The sequence below is a fragment of the Canis lupus genome, chromosome 22 (genome assembly GCF_048164855.1).
Source record: "Canis lupus baileyi chromosome 22, mCanLup2.hap1, whole genome shotgun sequence".
NCBI lineage: Eukaryota > Metazoa > Chordata > Mammalia > Carnivora > Canidae > Canis > Canis lupus.
In genome coordinates, this window is record NC_132859.1 from 44,565,265 (window position 1) to 44,585,409 (window position 20,145).

The 20,145-nt window shown below is 39.2% G+C and overlaps 1 protein-coding gene across 4 annotated transcripts in view; it reads right to left on the reverse strand.

Moving 5' to 3' along the window:
- Positions 1-13,980: 13,980 nt before the first annotated feature.
- Positions 13,981-20,145, reverse strand: part of OXSR1 (oxidative stress responsive kinase 1) — a 94,805-nt gene continuing 88,640 nt past the window's right edge. For 3 of the 4 annotated variants that reach the window (XM_072793368.1, XM_072793367.1, XM_072793370.1), the window contains exons 16-18: positions 18,721-18,789; positions 17,407-17,471; positions 13,981-16,804 (exon numbers count right to left, since the gene is read on the reverse strand). In XM_072793368.1, the coding sequence (XP_072649469.1) occupies positions 16,730-16,804; positions 17,407-17,471; positions 18,721-18,789 (209 nt within the window). In that variant the 3' untranslated portion in view covers positions 13,981-16,729. The remainder of the gene's footprint in view (positions 16,805-17,406; positions 17,472-18,720; positions 18,790-20,145) is intronic. The other variant, XM_072793369.1, reaches the window with a different exon arrangement.

Below are 20,145 nucleotides of genomic sequence, written 5' to 3' on the forward strand. Positions count from 1 at the left end.
CTACTCCCAAACATCAAAAACCAAAGGCCTGATTTAGAAAGGGACAACATGAAATTTTATTTTTGTCTACCAGGTACTACACACAGAGCTAGGCGGGAACTGACTTTGCTAAGAATTCTTTTAGCCAGCTTCTGCCATTTTTCCCAGGATCTCATCTGCAGGTTTAGAGAGTATAGCTCTGGTATCCAGCAGATTTGGCCAGTTTTTCTTTTCCCTTTTTTTTATTTTTTATTTTTTAGTATCTGATGGGCACCTGCTGCTATGTGCTAGCTGTGGGCAAGGTGCTTGACACTTCAAATATATATATGTACTTATTTATATATATGTTTATACTTATATATTTATTTATGTATTATTATTAATTAAAGCTAAGCCTTTGGGTCTCTCAGAACTGAACTGAACTTGGGAATTGTATGATATTTTAGTGTACCACATTAATTTTCTTGGGGTCAAAGGATGACCTAGTGTTAATGCAACCCATTCCATGACCAATCCTTCATAACATACGAGTCTTTGGGTTAGGTGGTAAGTGCTTTAGCAGCTTTTAAATGCTCAAACCATGCTCACCAATTTTTATAACATTTTGGCTTCTGAGATCCCCATTAGCAATACCCTTTATCGACAGAAAACAAGACAAACAAATGTGTGTACCTTACCACAGCAGCAGTAACTAAGAGATATTACTGTGGCCTGGACAAGAGAAGGCCCTGCGTCCACTACCACCAATTCCCAAAGTGGAACTAGGGACTGGGGAAAGGACTGAACCAGCACACCTCAAAGAATGGACACTATGGACTAATTCCAAACAAATGGGAAATGGCAGACTAAACTACCAGCAGTTCCCAATATGTTTGTTACCTGGGGACAGAACCAAAGGCTGGGGTTTCCATACAAATAGGGAACTGTGGTCTAAACCAGCAGCTCCAAATGTGGGAACGACTGGAAAATCAATTTAACCATAAATTGGTTAAAGAGCAGAGCTCAGAACTGAGAGGAACTTACCCACAGCCTTTGGAAATCATGAGAAAGACAGAGAACTCAAAGGGTTTGCGAGTACCATGTGTTTCTCATTGTCTTCAAAGCTGTCCCCTCCAGTCCCACCACTTCTACCAAATCTGTTAAAAAAATAAAAATTTGACTGAGTAAATTTGAAATTAGACAGCATCCCATCTAGCAAGTATAGGCATATTTCATTTTATTGTGCTTCATTGATCCTGTTCTTATTTTTATTGGTTTTTGTTTTTGTTTACAGACTGAAGGTCTGTAGCAACCCTGCATTGAGTACGTCTATCAGCACCATTCTTCCAACAGCATTTGTTCATGTCTTGTCTATATTTTTAAATTAAGATTATATATGTACTATTAATTTACTGTACTTTTTTAAAAAGACAATGCTAGTGCACAGTTAATAGACTACAACATAGTGTATACATAACTTTTATATGCACTGAGAAACCAACAAATCCATCTGACTCCCTGTATTGTGATACTCACTTTATTGCAGTGGTCTAGAACCAAACCTGCATATCTCCAAAGTACAACCGTAGAAAGGAGCTTCAGAGATCTGTACAAAATGGAAAGCTTTTATAGGCAGAAGGGGGCAGAAAAAGGAAATTTCCAGCAGAGTGGATTATTTCTGGCAAGATCACCTTCCTTTGGGAAAAGGTGGGGGTCTACCAGGCAGATTACCTCACAAGTGCTGATCATGTATTTCAGGATTGACTGGTTAAGGGTCACATTCCCAGGAGAGGCTGAAACTTCAACTATGTATTGCCTTGGTTTGCTGATGTAGACCTTAGCATACGTGACTCCATTTGGGCCTGTTTGTTTGTTAACACCCTACTCCTCCTCTGGGCCTCAATTTCTCCATCTATGTAAAGGGAAAGCTTGAACTAGATGGTTTTTAAGGATTCCTCCATTTCTTGATGTGTAATACTAAAATAGATGATAAAACTCCTGACAGATGAGTGAGATGTAACCAAAGACCTTCCATAGTAGGAATTATGATTCCCAAATCTTGATATTAAGGTGCTGGATGCCACTGGCTTCACTTTACATTCCTTGTAATCTCAAGTTTCTAGTTAACTTAATCCTCTTTGTAACTCCCACCCCTGATCCTAGCCACCATACCAAAGGGTCCTCATGAAGCTATAGGGCCCACAAACAGGTCTTTTCTTGGAGGAAACCTTCCCAGGATCATTATCACTCTAGTAACCTTTCTTTAACCTGTGGCCTCACTGATGTGGGACTGTAAGTTCAATACCCGCATGCACTGCTGGCCTCGGACCTCCCAATGCAGTCTAGTCACCCCTACCACCTTATGAAAGACTGTAGGATAGGACTGGGGTTGCCTCTGGCCCTTCAGGGAGAACTTATAGGCTGTCTCCCTCCTCTTCTTCTCCTTATACCTGCTATCATTCAAGTGTACAACTAAGACTAAAGAGAGTGTAACAAGAGTTTTCAAGTCATCAGAGCAATTTAAGTGGAATGAACACACTCTCCTTATAGGAAGTGTTCAGGACAATCACTGGCAATCATCTGTCAATGGAGGAGAAGGTGGTGTTTGGGGATGGGGGGGTGGGGAGGGTGGGGCAGGAATAGGAAGTGGTCCTTGAAAATTCCCTATAGGAGTGTACTAGATGGTATCTCAAATCTCTCTCACATTTGAGAATTAATGATGCTAGTAAATAAAAACTGGAGGTAGGATTTCCAGTTTCTGGTCTTGTTCTAACAAGTAAAAAGCTGGACAAACTAAAAAAAATCAACAAATCAACAGCTCTTCTTATAGATCCATCAGGGAAGTAAGGTGATAGGGCAAACTGCTGTCCCTAAAATTGGAGAGACAGGTAAACCAGATAATTATAACTTACTGGAAAAGAAATTCATAAACAGAAACTTCTACAGGAACCAGTGTCAGAGTAGGAAAACCTGAATTGCAATTGACAAATTGCTGGAGGCTCAGAGTGGGTTAAGTCTTAGAATTAAAAACTCTAAAGGGCCTGGGTGGCTCAGCTGGTTAAGTGTGGGTAAGTGTCTGACTTTGGCTCAGGTCATGATCCCAGGGTCCTGGGTTTGAGCCCCATGTGAGGCTTCCTGCTCAGTGGGGAGTCTGGTTCTCTCTCTCCTTTTTCCCCTCCCTGTATTCATGCTCTCTCTCAAATAAATAATTTTTAAAACCCCAAAAAACAAAAACTTCACAGGGGAGAGTCCACACACTTTTGTAAGTTTACCTCCAGGAGCCCTTCCTGGTTCTCACAGTGAGTTATCCCAGAGAAGTCCTCTGTGCTTCCAGCAGTGGGAGGGGGAAAGTAACCATTCTGAAATGTGAGAGTATTCTGTACTTCTTAATAGGACCTGCCCTCAAGAGAAACTTTTTGACCAGAGCTTAAACTATTGGGGTTTTTATCAGACTCTCACTAGCCACAAATCTAGCACCCATTAGCCTTCCACATGGTGAAAGGGAAATACCCAGTTCCAGTCCTCTAGCCATCCTGTCCCATTTAAGGGAGGAGGGGAGACTGAGAAGAACTTCTGTAGTTCACAGCTGAGACACAGTCTCATTTTAAAACTGAGACCTAATCACAGGACCATAGAATGCTTCTTTTATCACCATAATTTATCACCACATCGCTAAAAGTCTATGTACTGGAATTCCTTTTACCCAGTACATCATGTTTGGGTCTCAAAAAAAGAAGTTACAATCCATACTGAAAGGCAAACACTCAGTTTGAATAGACCTACCTAGCTGGCATCAGAACCAGATTCAGATATGGCAGGGACACTAGAATGTTTACACTATAAACTTTTAAAAATATATAAACATGCTAAGGACTCTAATGGAAAAAGTAGACAACATACAATAGCAGACAGGTACTGTAAGGAAAAAAAATGAAAATTCTAACAACAACAACAACAGAAACATGAGTGATCAAAAACTGTGCAATGGAGGGACACCTGGGTGGCTCAGCAGCTGAGTGTCCGCCTTTGGCTCAGGTCATGATCCCGGGGTCCTGGAATTGAGTCCCGCATTGGGATCCCTGTGAGGACCCTGCTTTTCCCTCTATGTCTTTGCCTCACTGTGTCTCTCATGAATGAATGAATGAATGAATGAATGAATAAATAAAGTTTTTAAAAAAACAAACAAAAAACTGTGCAATAGAAATAATTCCTCTAACTGGGCTCATCAGACTGGACAAAGCTGATGAAAGATCCTTGAGCTTGAGAATACGTCAAGTAGGAACTTCCAAAACTCAAAAACAAAAGGGAAAAAAAGACGGGGAGGTGGGGACAGAACAGGAATGTGAAGCAAGTACAAAGGTTGTAACATGGGCATAATGGGAAAACCAGTTAGAAGAAAGAAAAGAAGAAATAGTTGAAAGAATGACAGAATTTCTCCAAATTAGTGGTCAGACACCAAACTACAGTTTCAGAAAGATCAGAGAACACCAAGCAGGAGAAATGCCAGAACTACACCTGAGTATATTGTATTCAAATTGCAGAAAACCAAAGATAAAGAATAAATCTTGAAAGAAGACAGAGGGGAGGGGGAAAAAAAACCCACCTCATATAGGAGCAAATATAAGAATTACATCCACTTCTCAGAAACCATGCAAGCAATAAGAGAGTAGAATGAAATATTTAAAGTTTTGAGAGAAAAGACCACTAATCTAAAATTCTATGTCTTAGAAATTATCCTTCAAAAGTGAAGGATAAAAAAACGGAGGAAATTTGTTGCCAAGAGAACTTCTTTATAAGAAATATTAAAAGAAGTTTTTCATATAGAGGGAAAATGAGTCAGAAACTTGGAACTACATAAAGAAGAGCATCAGAGAGGGAATAAGTGAAGGTAAAACAAAGGCTTCTATTTTTCCTTTTCTCAGCTAATCTGATAACAATTTGTTCAATAATAATGATTGAAACTATAAGATTATCAATGCAAGTATGTATATATGTGTAAAAATACACTCATTGCCCTTGGGATTGTTCACCTATATATGGTATGAACAACAATGATACAAATGATACAAAGAACAAAAGGGAGAAGTAGGATTATTTTGTTATTATGTGGTACTGATACTACATTGGATGTTTTTTGAAAATGGACTTTGATTAATTTTAAATATATATCAAAAACCCTAGGGCAACTACTTAAAAAAAAAGTATAATTTATATACTCCTAAGAAGGGAGAGAAAATAAACCATATAAACTCCACTAAAGGGGCTCATGGGTAGCTCAGTCAGTTGGGTATCTGACTTTTGGTTTTAGTTCAGGTTATGACCTCAGGGTCCTGGAACTGGCCTTGACTCTGGCTCCATGCTCAGCAGAGAGTCTGCTTGAGGATTTTCTCTCTCTAAAATAAAATAAAATAAAATAAAATAAAATAAAATAAAATAAAATAAAAATCTTAAAAAATATAAAAAGATAAAATTCTCAATTAAAGCCACAAAACGCAGAAGGGAAGAAGACAAAAATAGGAATAAAGGACAAAGGCAAGAATAGAAAACACGTATGGTAGATATCAATCCAACCATCCAAGTAAAGACTTTAAATATTAATAGTGGTCTAATTTATCAAATAAAAAGAGATTGTCAGAGTGAAACAAAAAACAAGCCTCAATTATATGTTGTCTATAAGAAAATCACTTTAAATATAAAGACACATATAGATTAAAAGTAAATGAATGGAAAAAGATACATCATACTAACCCACAATAAAGGAATAGTTGTATTAATTTCAGAAAGCAGACTTCAGAGCAAGGAAAGTCATTAGGGATGAGGAAAGCATTACATAATAATAAAGGGGTCAATACTCCAAGGAGAAAATTTTTTAAAAATTGAAGTATAATTAACATATAGGGTTATATTAGTTTCAGGAGTACAATATACTGATTCAACAATTCTATACATTACTCAGTGCTCATTAAGGTGAATTTAATCCTCTTCATCTATTTTACTCCCATTTCCTCCATCCACCTCCCCTCTGGTAGCCACTAGTCTGTTCTCTGTATGTAACATATGTTTATTTATATATTTTTAAAGACTTACTCATTTGACAGAGAGCATGCATTACAAGCAGGAGGAACTGCAGGAGAGGGAGCAGCAGACTCCCTGCCCAGCAGGGAGCCCAACTCCAGGCTTGATCCATGACGCTGAAGGCAGATGCTAACTGACTGAGCTACCCAGGTGCCCCATATTCTCTGTATTTAAGAGTGGTCCTTTTTGTCGTTGTTCATCTGCTTTGTGTCTTAATTCCACATACGAATGAAATTGTATTTGTCTTTCTCTTATTTCACTCAGCATTATACTCTGTGGGTCCATCCATATTTCTGCAAATGGCAAGATCTCGTGCTTTTTAAAATTTTTTTAAAGATTTTATTTATTTGAGAGAGAGAGAGAGTGTGTGTAAGCAGGGGGAGGGGGAGAGGGTGAAGCCAACTCCCTGCTGAGCAGGGAGCTGGAAGCAGGGCTCATGACTTGAGCTTAAGGCACACATTTAACCTACTGAGCCACCCAGGCACCTCAAGACCTCATGCCTTTTTATAGCTAAGTAACAGTCCAAAGTATATATATATATATATATATATATATATATATATATATATACACCACTTCTTCTTGTTCCTTTCATCTATATGGAAACTTGGGTTGCTTCCCTATCTTGGAAGTTATAATAAATGTTCTTTTTTTAAAAAAAAATAAATGTTCTAATAAACATAGAGTGCATGTATCTTTTCAAAATAATGTTTTCATTTTCTTTGGATATATATCCAGTTAGCAGAGTTACTGTATCATATGAGAATTCTATTTTTAATTATTTGAGGAACCTCAAAAAATTGGCTGCATCAGTTTGCATTCCCACGAACAGTGTGTGAAGATTCCTTTTTCTCCACCACCTCGACAACACTTGTTATTTGTCTCTTTGATTTTAGCCATTCTGACAGGTGTAAAGTAATAGCTCATTGTGGTTTTGATTTGCATTTCTCTAATGAGTGAGTTGAGTGTCTTACGTGTCTGTTGGCCATCTGTAGGTCTTCTTTGAAAAAGTATCTATTCAGGTTCACTGTCCATTTATTTTTTTAAAGATTTTATTTATTTTTTACATGAGAGACAGAGAGAGAGAGAGAGAGAGAGAGAGAAAGAGAGAGAGGCAGAGACATGGGCAAAGGGAGAAGCAGGTTCCCTGCAGGGAGCCCATGTGGGGCTTGATCCCAGGACCCCAGGATCATGACCTGAGCCAAAGGGCAGAAGCTCAACCACTGAGCCACCAGGTGACCACTGCCCATTCTTAAATAGGATTTCTTCAGTGTTAGTTGTATACATTGTATATTTTGGATATTAATCCCTTACCAAATATATCATTTGCAAATATCTTCTCCTGTTCAGTAGGTTGTCTTGTTTTGTTGATAGTTTCCCCCATGTAGAAAAGCCTTTTATTTAACTATAGTCCCAACAGCTTAATTTTGGTTTTGTTTCCCTTGCTTGAAGGAAGAGATTTAGAAAAATGTTTCCATGGCTGATGTCAAAGAAATTACTGCCTATGTTTTCCTTTGGGAGTTTTATGGTTTCAGGTCTCACATTTAGTTCTCTAATCCACTTTGAGTTTACTTTTCTGTTTGGTGTAAGAGGAGGTCTGGTTGGTTTTGCATTGAGCTGTCTGGTTTTCACAGCACCATTTGTTGGAAGATTGTCTTTTCTCCATTGTATATTCTTGCCTTGTCATAGATTAATTGCCCATTTAAGTGTGAGTTTCTATCTAGGCTCTCTATTCTGCTCCTTAGATCTGTGTCTCTATTTTTGTGCCAGAAGCATACTTTTGATTATTATAGCTTGGTAGTGTATTTTTAAATCTGGGATTATAGTACCTCCAGCTTTGTTCTTCTTTTTGGGGGTTCTTCTGTGGTTCCACATAAATCTTAGTATTATTCTAGTTCTGTGAAAAAATGTTGGTATTTTGATAGGGATTGCACTAAACCTGTAGGTTGCTTTGAGTAGTATGGACATTTTAACAATATTGGTCCTTCTCATTCTTGAGCATGGATTATCTATCCATTTGTTCATGCCATCTTTAATTTCTTTCAATAATGTTCTATAGTTTTCAGAGTACAGGTCTTTCATATCCTTGGTTAAATTTATTCCTCAGCATTTTATTATTTTTGGTGAAATTGTAAATGGGATTGTTTTCTTAATTTCTCTTTCAGCTACTTCATTATCAGTTAGGTTGTATGTTTCTAGGAATTTATTTCTTCTAGTTTGTCCAATTTGTTGACATATAATTTTTTATAACATTCTCTTACAATCCTTTTTATTTTTGTGGTGGTGTTGTTTCTTCTCTTTCATTTCTGATTTTATTTGAGTCCAAGAGGACAATTCCTAGTGTGTATTCATCAAAAACAGATGATCTAAATACATGAGACAAAAACTGATAGAACTGCAGGGAGAAATATATTAATCCACTATTATAGATAGAGACTTCAACATCCCTCTATCAGAAATGGACTGATCCAACAGGCAGGTATTGGTAAGGACATGGTTGAAAACACCACAAATCAACTAGATCCAACTGACATTTATAGACTAACTTCATCCAACAACAGTAGAGTACACATTCTTAAGCTCACATAGAACATTTACTAAGATAGACTACATTTTGGGCCATAACTCACATTTTAAAGTTAAAAACTTAAACTTTTTTTTTTTTTTTTTTTAAGATTTTAATTATTTATTCATGAGAGACACAGAGGCAGAGACAGAGGCAGAGGGAGAAGCAGGTTCCCCATGGGGAGTGCAATGTGGGACTTGATCCCTTGATCCCTAGACCCCAGGATCATAACCTGAGCCAAAGGCAGAGGCTCAATCACTGAGCCACCCAGGTGTCCCAAAACTTAAACTTAAAAAAAAAAAAAAAAAATCATACAATGTCTTCTTTCAAACCGCAATGGAATTAATCTAGAAATCAATAAGATAAAGACAGCTGAAATATCACAAAATACTTGGAGATTAAACAACATACTTCTCAAGAACACATGGACCCAATAAGTAATCTCAAAAGTAATTTTAAAATATTTTGAATGAAATGAAAATATAACATATTACAATCAATGAGACGCCACAAAAGCAGTATTTAGAGTGAAATTTCTGGCACTGAAAAGAAGAAAAATCCAAAATCAGTAATTCTAAGCCTTAGGTAAGTAGAAAAAGAAGGACAAATTAAATCCAAAAAAAGTAGAAAATAAGTAAAAGAATTAGACAAATCAGTGAAATAGAAAACAGGAAAATAATAGAGAAAATCAATAAAAGCAAAAGCTGATTCTTTGAAAAGATCAATAAAATTGATAAGCCTCTAGTTAGGCTAAGAAAAAGAGAGAAAAGACAAAAATTACTAACATCAAAAATGAAAGAGTCATGATTACAGATCCAATGCACATTAAGATAATAACAAAGTAATACTATAAATAACTTTATGCTTACAGTTTTGATAACCTAGATGAAATGGACCAATTTCTTAAAGGACACAAGCTAAAGCTTACATAAGAAGAAATACACAATCTGAAAAGGCCTGTATCAATTAAAGAAATTGAATCAACAATAATATTCCAAAAAAGAAATCACAAGGCCCAAATCAACTCATTAATGAATTCTACCAAACATTTAAGAAATTATATCAATTCTCTACAATCCCTTCCAGAAGACAGAAACTGAGGGGATACTTCTTAACTCATTCTATGAAGCCAGCATTACCCTAAGAGCAAATTAAAGACACTGCAAAAAAACTAGAGAGCAAGATTTCTTATGAACAAAGATGCAAAAAACCTCAACAAAATATTAGTAAGTGAAATCAAACAATGAAAAAAAAAAAAGGATTTATATCCAATGACCAAATGGGATTTATCTCAGATATATGAACCTTGCTCAAAATGCAAAAATCAGTTAATACAATCCATCATATCTACATGCTAAAAAAGAAAAATCACATGCTGGAGAAAAAGCACCTGACAAAATTCAACACCCATTTGCTAACACTGTACTTAATGAGAAAATAGAAGCTTTTCCACTAAAATCAGGACCAAGACAAGAATATCCTCTCTTGCCACTGCTTTTCAACATCACATTAAATATCCCAACTAATACAATACAAGAAAAGGAAATGAGGAGCATCTGGGTGACTAGTTGGTTGAGTATCCAACTCTTGATTTCGGCTCAGAGCATAATCTCAACATCAGGAGATTGAGCCCTGCATTGGGTTCTGTGCTCGGTGTGGAGTCCAGTCCACTTGAGATATTCATTCTCTTCCCCTCCCCCTACTCATGTATACTCTTTAATTGATAAATAAATCCTAAAAAAAGAAAAAGTAAAGTATGTAGATTGGCAAGAAAGAAAGAAGTGGTCTTTGTTTGTAGATAACGTGATTATCCATCAGACAGACACTAGCAGCTACTAGAAAACCTAAAAGAACTGACAAAAATTAATTGACTTAATTCTAAGTGTTCTTCTCTTTCTCTGTGTTTCTCATGAATAAATTAAAAAAAATTTTTAAAAAAGATTTTATTTATTTATTCATGACAGACACAGAGAGAGAAAGAGGCAGAGACACAGGCAGAGGGAGAAGCAGGCTCCATGCAGGGAGCCTGATGTGGGACTTGATCTGGGGTCTCCAGGATCACACCCCGGGCTGAAGGTGGCGCTAAACCCCTGGGCCACCAGGGCTGCCCTAAAAACATCTTTAAAAAAATAGACTATAAAGTTGTAGTAATCAAGAGAGTATAAAGAATAAACATATCAACGGAACAGAATATAAAGCCTAAAAATAGACTCATAGATTCAAGTGATCCTTGACCAAAGAGCAAAGGCAATTAAGACAATGGCAGAAAAACAGTGCTAGAACAACTGGACACGCAGAGGCAAAAAGTAACTCTAGATACAGACTTTAAACTCTTCAAGAAAATTAACTCAAAATGGATCGAAGACTGCAGTCTAATATTCAAAACTATATAACTCTTAGAAGATAACATAAGCAAATATCTAGATAACCTTGGGTGTGGTAAAGATTTCTTAAGATATAACACCAAAGACATGATCCATGAAAGAAATAACAGATAAGCTGGACTATATTAGGATTAAAATATGCTCCGGGGAAAAAAGGAAGACTGGAAAAAATATTTGCAAAGACATAAAAGACACACCTTGAAGATAATGGGTTCAAAATCACTGTAATAAAAGCAAACATTGCAATAAAGCCAATCAAGGGCAGCCCCGGTGGCGCAGCGGTTTAGCGCCGTCTGCAGCCCAGGGTGTGAACCTGGAGACCCGGGATTGAGTCCCACATCAGGCTCCCTGCATGGTGCCTGCTTCTCCCTCTGCCTGTGTCTCTGCCTCTCTCTCTCTAGCTGTGTCTCTATGAATAAATAAAATCTTAAAAAAAAAAAAGCCAATCAAATGACTCTGGTTTCCCACTGCATATAAAAGTTATGTTTACACTATGCAGTAATCTACTAAGTGTACAACAGCATTATGTTTAAACAATATACAGACCTTAATTAAGAAATACTTTATTGACACAAAATGAGCAAATGCTGTTGAAAAAATAGCACCTGGAGGTGTGCTCAATGCAGGGTTGCCACACACCTTCAATTTGCAAAAGACTCAGTATCTGCAAAGCACAATAAAGTGAAGTGCAGTAGAATGAGGTATGCCTGTATCTAATAACGGACTTTTATACAAAATATACAAAGAACTCTTAAAACTCAACAATAAGAAAAGTCTTATTAAAAATGGGCAAAAATAAATAAATAAAAAAAATTAAAATGGGCAAAAGACTTGAACAGACACCCTTAAGTATACAGAAGGCAAATAAGCATATAAAAAGATGTTAGAGGTCATCTCAGTAAGGAATTGCAACTTAAAACAAGGTATCACTAAGCACCTGTTAGAATTGCCAAAGTCTTAAACACTGACACCACCAAATGGTGGCAAGGATGTAGAGCAACAGAAACTCTCCGTTGTGGAATGCAAGATAATAACAGCCACTTTGGAAGACAGCTGGTGGTTTCTTATAAAACTATGCTTTTACCCTACAATCCGTAATTGGGATCCTTGGCATTTACCAAAAGGAGTTAAAAACTCATATCCACACAGAACTCCCACATAGATGCTTATAGCAGCTTTATTCATAACTGTCAAAACTTAAAAGCAACCCATAGGTAAATGGATTAATAAACTCATACATCAAACATAGAATATTCAGCACTAAAAAAGAAAAAAAAGAGCTATTAAACCACACATACACACACACACACAGAGGAGACCTTTAATTACATATTAGTAAGCAAAAGAAGCCATTCTGAAAAGGCTCCGTATTGTAGGAGTCTAACATGACATAGGAAGAGGTAAAACTATGGAGACACTGAAAAGATGAGTAGTTGCCAAGGACTAAAAGGGAGATGGACAGGTGGAATACAGGGGATTTTAGGGTAGTGAAGCTATTTTATATAATGATGGATACATGTCACTATACATGTCTAAATCTATAGAATGTTCCACAGTCAAAAGTGAACCTGTATGTCAACTATTGTCTTTGGGTGATAATGACGCGTCAATGTAGGTTCATTGATTGAAACCAGTGTACCACTCTTGAGCAGGTTGTTGACAGTAGGGGAAGCCGTGCCTGTGTGGGGTCAAAGGGCGTATGGGAACTTTGTATAATTTCTGTTCAATTTCACTGTGAAACTAACATTGCTCTAAAAAATGAAGTCTATTTTTTTTTAAAAGGGCAAAAGTGTGGCGTAGATGAGCTGATCCAAAGGAGAAATCCATGTACTGTGGCATGGAAAACTGCTAATATGAGGTACAGCTAAGGAATCAGGCCCCTTGACACCTGATCTTGTTAGAGAATGGACAACGGAAAGGCTCTTTTTACTCTTGTCCTGCCACCTCCCCCCACACATACCACAAACACTTTTAAGTAACTAGCACCTCCTCTGTCCCCACAATAGTCCACTTTTTTTAAAAAAAGATTTTGTTTATTTATTTTAGAGAGAGGGACAGAGTACGTGAGTGGAGGGAGGGGCACAGGGAGAAAGAATCTCAAGTAGACTCCACTCTGTGTGGAGCCTGATGGGGTTCAACAAGGGGTCAATCTCAGGACCCTGACATCATGACCTGAACCGAAATCAAGAGTAAGAACGCTTAACCAACTGAGCTACCCAAGTGCCCCAGTCAGATTCCACTCTCATGACCTGCTTATCTTGAAATCAAATTCACTCAGATACAATGCTGTCAATGCCTGAGCTCTGAATTATAAGGATCCACGAGCAGTCCCCTCCCAGGAGGCCACCTTCAGGGAGATTACGTATCTGGGAGGTGCAGGAATACAGAGCCAGAATCTCACTTGAAACCCCACCATTTCAGTATCAAAGACAAATAGGGACAAGGTCAGCCCTGCTCTGAATTTTCCAAAAGGGACCCCAACGGCTTGAGTCTGGCCTCTTTCCCCTATCCAACAGCATAAGCAGAATCAAACAAGAGGGCAGCCCCGGTGGCGCAGCGGTTTAGCGCCGCCTATAGCCCAGGGTGTGGTCCTGGAGACCCAGGATCGAGTCCCACATCAGGCTTCCTGCATGGAGCCTGCTTGTGTCTCTGCTTCTCTCTTCGCTCTCTCTGAATGAATAAATAAATAAATCTTAAAAAAAAAAAAAAAAAAAAGAATCAAACAGGAAAGATCAGTAGGAGTCTCATGCCCTACCCTGTGAAATTTCCCTGGCCATATCTTCTCTTTCCCTTTTGGGATTTCGGTTTCCCCATCTGTGCAATGGATTTAAGCTGTTCTAATAATTCGTAGATCAGTACACACAGTTTTTTAAAATTTAGGTGCACTTTGGTTTTTGTCCATTTGTGTGAAGAATTAAGTTAGTAGTGACTCCTTGACCCACTCCTCACTGTTCCCCACCAGCAAGCACTGAAGTAAAGAATCCTTACACCACCACAGACAATTTACTCTTTATTGATTAAAAATGAAGGAAACATGCAGCAAAATACAAAGTCAAAAAAAGGAAGGGGGAGGTAAAATATTTTACATCTTCCATAATCTACCAGACATCATAGGAGGAACCTCCATTTATTGATACACCATTATTCTATCCTCAGATTATTAAATAGTATCAGCTGGCTCTAGGATTTGGTTCAAAACTTAAGCAAAAACCCCAAACAAATCCATCAGTCACTTAGAATAAGACCATACATTTCACAAATGGCATTGGCACATGTTATCTTGTGCTAAATTAGTCTCTACCCCAAGGGACCTGGGGATCCTGGGGACCTAGAGACAGAGGTGCACCCTAAGCCACTGCTCCTGGAGAGAAGCAAGGTCGCTCACTAAGTCGTGTGCTGTCCAACCTGGGAAGTTTCTGTTCACGTATTTCCTCAGCATCACTGCTTAAGTCAGCACAGGGAGTCCACCATACATCACGCGGAAGAAGAAATAACACTGTGCTGGGGCTTGGTGTCTGGCTCCTAATTCCCAGCAGGGCAAAAGCTGAACTGAAAAGAAAAGAGAAAGCCCCAGCCCACTTCTATTGCCATGCCTGTTCCACTGCAGTTTAAGAGTAATGGCTGGCTGGAGAAAATGAACAGGGAAATGAGTTGCTGCTAACACCCAGCCTCGGCTCCAGACCACCTCCGAATAGAATGCTAGAACAGAATGATGCCATCACCCCTTGGATTTATCAATAAGTAGATGATGATAGCTTGCTTGAAACCAAAATACGGGCTCAAAAGTAAGCCACTAGTCCTGTGCCAAAGAGGATGCTATCTCTCTTTCACATCTTATTTCCACCTGCCTGCTCCCCATTCCTCCTACTCTGAAAGAAAGAAAGAAAGAAAGAAAGAAAGAAAGAAAGAAAGAAAGAAAGAAAGAAAGAAAGAAAAAAAAGAAAGAAGAAAAAGAAAGAAAGAAAGAAAGAAAGAAAGAAAGAAAGAAAGAAAGAAAGAAAGAAAGAAAGAAAGAAAGAAAGAAAGAATGAAAGAGAGAGAGAAAGGTAAATATTTTTCCAGCAAGCTAATCAGTCTTCTTTTCCCTCTCTAGGTTTGGCAGGCTCCTGATTTTTACCAACCCTGCTGGGACCCTGGACTTTGATCTTAGATCCTTTCATCTATTTTCCTTTCAATGGCCACCTCAAACCCATACCCCCTCCTCCTCCCCAACACCCACTCCTTACTCAGTATGCCTCTGCACCCAGGGAAGGGGAAGAAAGCTCAGGACTAAAACTACAAGCTTAGAATGAAACAAGAGTTGTGGGGAAAGCTTCCGGAGATGCTCCAAGAGAAAACTAGACAAAGCAATCTTGTTATTCACAGACCAACAGCGCTGGAAAGGGCTTGAGCAATTCTATAAGAGGCAGCTCTCCCCTTTCCGTGAGGCCAAAGCTCATCTTTGTGTGTCGTTTTAAGGCCAGATTGAGTGTCCCTTTCTTATACAAAAACTGTTCGGGCTACTTGCAGTTAGAGGCTGACTGCAAAACAGTAGGAAAGAAAATCGGCCCCACCGATTACTCACATATTGCATTATGAGTGCTCTTTTTTAAACCCAAAGAATAATTTATATTATTTCTATAGAAAATCAAATGAACACTGTCTACTCATAAATCCTAAGTCACGGCACATGTGGTTTCACTTTCCATCCTGGGTCAGGTTCAGCGCACAGAAGTGTGGACCCTCTCCAAAGGGTCAGTGCAGGAGAGGGGCGGAAGGCAGGCCTCGCTGGCCTGGTGAGTCTCCTTTATTGCTGTAGAAAGCTCAGCCTTGCATTTCCTCATGACGTGGAGGCCAGGCAAATTTTCATGGGAGGATTAAGGAGCAGTTTTTCTTCAACTGAATTTTTAAGATCCGAGAATAAATTATTCCACAATGATATGAGTTGCAATTTTTCCTGTTCAAAACCACTGCTGGGGAAATTCACTTTTACACGCCATTACTTGGTGTTTTCACTAAAAACAGTCCAAAGTTCCACTCTGAAGGGTCTGATGGCTGAAGTTCGACTACAGTCAGATGTTTTGCACCAGCTGAAGTTAAGGCTAGCAACCCTTTCTGGAGGGAGTGATGAAGAGGGGTGCCTGAGAGCAGCTTCAGCAAAACGCTTAGAAACGAACAAAACAAGAACACAGTTTAGGCTGCCTCCTTCTGAGGCTGTGCTTTTTCCTAACAAAGGTTGCTAGAATTCACATCAGATTTAAAAAAAGAAAAAGAAAAAAAAATCACTAAATTAAATTCTCTGGGCTCCAGATAAACAATCAATTTTTAATTGCTACTTCAGTGGTAAAGAGATATCCCAATATGCCCACATCCTGTCAGGTGTGGGAGAACAGGCAAGATGAGGAAGCCCAATATAGCTGCTACTTTCCACCCAGCGCCACCATTGGAGTAAGGCAAGATGAGCTGACAGTTCTCCCTCCTGGGCTTGGAGGCACATTTCCCATCTCAGATGGAGGAAGATAGGGAACATGTGCAGTAAGTTTACTAACGGAACTCTTTGAAGGGATGCTGGCCACTGGTGATCCAACTTTTCTTTCTCTGTGGGAAAACGGGGGAATGATGGCAAGAACATAAAGAAAGACCTCTAAAGCTCCTAGCCGGGAGGTTTGTTGCTGGGTTCTTTGGCAGTAGTGGGTTTAGGCCAACAGAAGCAACAGAGATACGCATGTATGGAATCTCCTTAGGCCGCCTCTTCCAAGGCTGTGGTTTAGCTGATGCTGAGCTGGGCAAATCCTATTAGTTTACCATCATCAGGAATATCCGAGCCTTCAACACCAGATGCCTAAGAACAAAACAAAATGAGAAGCTGTGGTTATTTGTAAACAAAACTTCAGGTAACAATTAAAACTGATATAAGGACTGTGGGAAGGAAAACAGTGGGGTACAGGTCCCTGGGATACACAGAGGACACAGATGAAAGTTGGGGGCTGAGTACAAAGCTGGAGTCAGACTGGCTAATACTCTCTCTTGAGAAGAGTCAAGGGCCTGGGGTAGGAAGCAAGCTTCCTGGGATGGAGAGAGGACGTGAGGCCACTCAAAAGGAGACATTGGCCTAGGGCCTTGGGGAAGCTAAATGAACACAAATCCGCCATATTTTAATATTCTCATCACTCAGGGAATATAGAAGCTGGTCTGCAGAGGCTGCTGCTGTGTAAGAACAGTTTAATAATAAGGAAGAGATGAGGGATGCCTGGGTGGCTCAGCGGTTGAGCGTCTGCCTTTGGCTTAGGGCATGATCCTGGAGTCCTGGGATAGAGTTCCACATTGGGCTCCCTGCATGAATCCTGCTTCTCTCTCTGCCTATGTCTCTGCCTCTCTCTCTGTGTCTCTCATGAATAAATAAATAAAATCTTAAAAAAAAAAAAAAAAGAAGAAGAAGAGTACCAGTTTGAAAGTGACAGATCGATTTGACTGAGGTTCTTCCACAATTTTCTGCAAATTCGCTGCCACTGTAATCATACAAACAGAACATAATGAGAAACTAAGTCCACTTTCTATCATGTTTTAAAAACTTAAATGGTAGCTTAGAATGGTCTATGTTCAACCAAAATGGAAGCAGAAAGATAAATTACTCTGCAAACAAAAGTTATCTTTTAAATTCAACTATAAGTAGCAAAAATAAATCTGGAATCATGATCAAAATAACTTTAAGATGCTGTACTAACTGGGGCAAGACACACAGGTGAAAGGGGGCACCTGGGTGGCTCAGTCGGTTAAGTGTCTGCCTTCAGCTCAGGTCACAATCTCAGGGTCCTGGGATCAAGCCCTGCTCTCACTGGGCTCCCTGTTCTGTGGGGAGCCTGCTTCTATCTCTCCCTCTGCCTGCCGCTCAACCTGCTTGGGTGCTCTTTCTCTGTCAAATGAATAAATAAAATCTTAAAAGAAAAAAAAAAAGACAGATGAGAGGTAGGATTTGCCTACTCATGGGCCAGAAAGCCAAAAACTAGGAATGGGAAAACTGGCCTGCAGCTTATTTCTAGTCTGGCTGTTGGCTAAGAATGGTTTAAAGACAACAGAGACAGGGACGCCAGGGTGGGTCAGTGGTTGAGTGTCTCTGCCTTTGGCTCAGGTCATGATCCTGGAGTCCCGGGATCGAGTCCCACATGAGGTTCCCTGCATGTAGCCTACATCTCTGCCTCTCTCTCTGTGTGTGTCTCTCATGAATAAATTAATAAAATCTTAAAAAAAAAAAAAAAAAAAAAGACAACAGAGACAGTGTATGGCCCACAAAGCCTAAACTATTTAGGTTCTTTATAGAAAAATTTTGCTGACTGGCCCTACACAATGGGTTTTTCCCTTCAAATAACATGTACCCATGGCCCAACTGTGCCTTTTCTTACTTTCTGATTATTATAGAAATAAACCTCTAATGAATTTTGCTTACCTCTTAACTCTACAAGGGCTGAGTTTCACCCTCCAAAATGGATTAGATATGGCTAAGTTTAACTTGTAACACATGTCATCAATCTACTAGAGTCTCCCAGCTTTCACTTACTATCACTGGAAGTCACAAAGCAAACTCAAAAATGAGATTTTTCTTTTTTTATGAGAAACTGTCTCCAATACCTATTATTTCAGTGAGGCCAAGACCATTCCAAGACCTGTGAGATCTGCTCAATGGAATCAAAGTCTGCTTCTCTAGGTCCTAAATACACAGACAAAGACACGGGGGCACAGGGCAGAGCACAAAGTAGTTACCTATTACTAAATCCCTTCCATCAACCAGGCCGGCAGAAATGAGTTCCTGAGAGACACCCTCTGCTGTATCTGCAAGGACAAAGAAGAAGGTGCTCCATTTCTTGTGCACGCATGTCACTGCTAACTCTTAGAGTGGTTGGTGGCACTGCCAAGCCCACAGTAGCTCCTAAATCCACAAAACCAAGGAGGCTGGTGGGGTCTTCCTCCCACAGAAAGGTTTCTCCAACCACTGGGCTTACCTCAAGTAGGAAATTCTCTTAGGTCTCTACCAATCAGATGACCAGTATCAGATGCTCACTGTAAAGATAACTTACAGCTGACAGTGATGCTTTAGAGGAAAGTCCCATTCTGAGGGCAGCCCTGGCCCTGAGCCTTATCAGCTCTGAGATGTGATGGCGAGTATGCAACATCTCCAGGGCTAGTACACTGGAATGATTTATTTTCAAGTACATCTTGAAAGAAAAAAATTGTAATCTCTTCTCTTTGGAGATCATACCCCAAGTTTTTTGCTAAAGGCATTTTCTTTTTTATTCTGGTGGGCTTTTCTTCATATCTAGCAATTTTAGGTGCTACAATCTGATCAATGGTTGTAACAGAAATAAAAAGACAAGGACAGGGCATCCCTAACTGATCTCATCTCCAACTGACTCAGTGAAGCTGCTTCTTGAGGGCTGAGCCCTTGAAAGGAACAAGAGGACCTCTGGAGAGTGGATGAGTACACATTTGCACAGATGACCAGCGATTTGAATTAGTTTAAGATGAGACTCTTCCTGGTTTTAAACAGTGAAACAGATACACCTCTCCACATCTGCATCTGTTCTCTTTCATACTTAGTTGCTGATGATACCAAAACAGCAGGAAGAATGAGCATGGCACACAGGACAAATGTACTGGCTGCTGGCCACCTCCCAAATCTGAATCCTGAGTAACAATGGCAAGAAAGAAACAAGCCTCATCCCAGGGAGAAGTTCATGGCCAGAAACAATGCTTGATAGGACTCAGCTTTGGCCTGGGGAGAGTAGCCGGGAAGTCTTATTTCTTCCTTGTCCTGTCATGGAGAAGGACAACCATATTCAGTGATGAGAGCGAGAACTCTGCACCCTGATATGGTGTAGATATGATTCCAGCTGTGTGAATGACAAGAAGTTACCTCTCCTATCTCTAAACCATGGTTTCATCATCTATTCAATGGGGACATAATCTTCCTTAGGGGGCTATTCTGAGAATTTAATGAGATAGAAAGCTTAGCACAATGCCTGGCCTACTACAGCAGGTAGTAAATTACAGCTACATTCATTACTGTCTGTATTATACTATATTATATTAAAATGAGGTTAGTAGTAAATTGAATTTTTTATTTTATTCATATGTCACCCAAACCCTTTAAACCAGGAACATTTTCATCTTTTAAAAGCAAAATATATC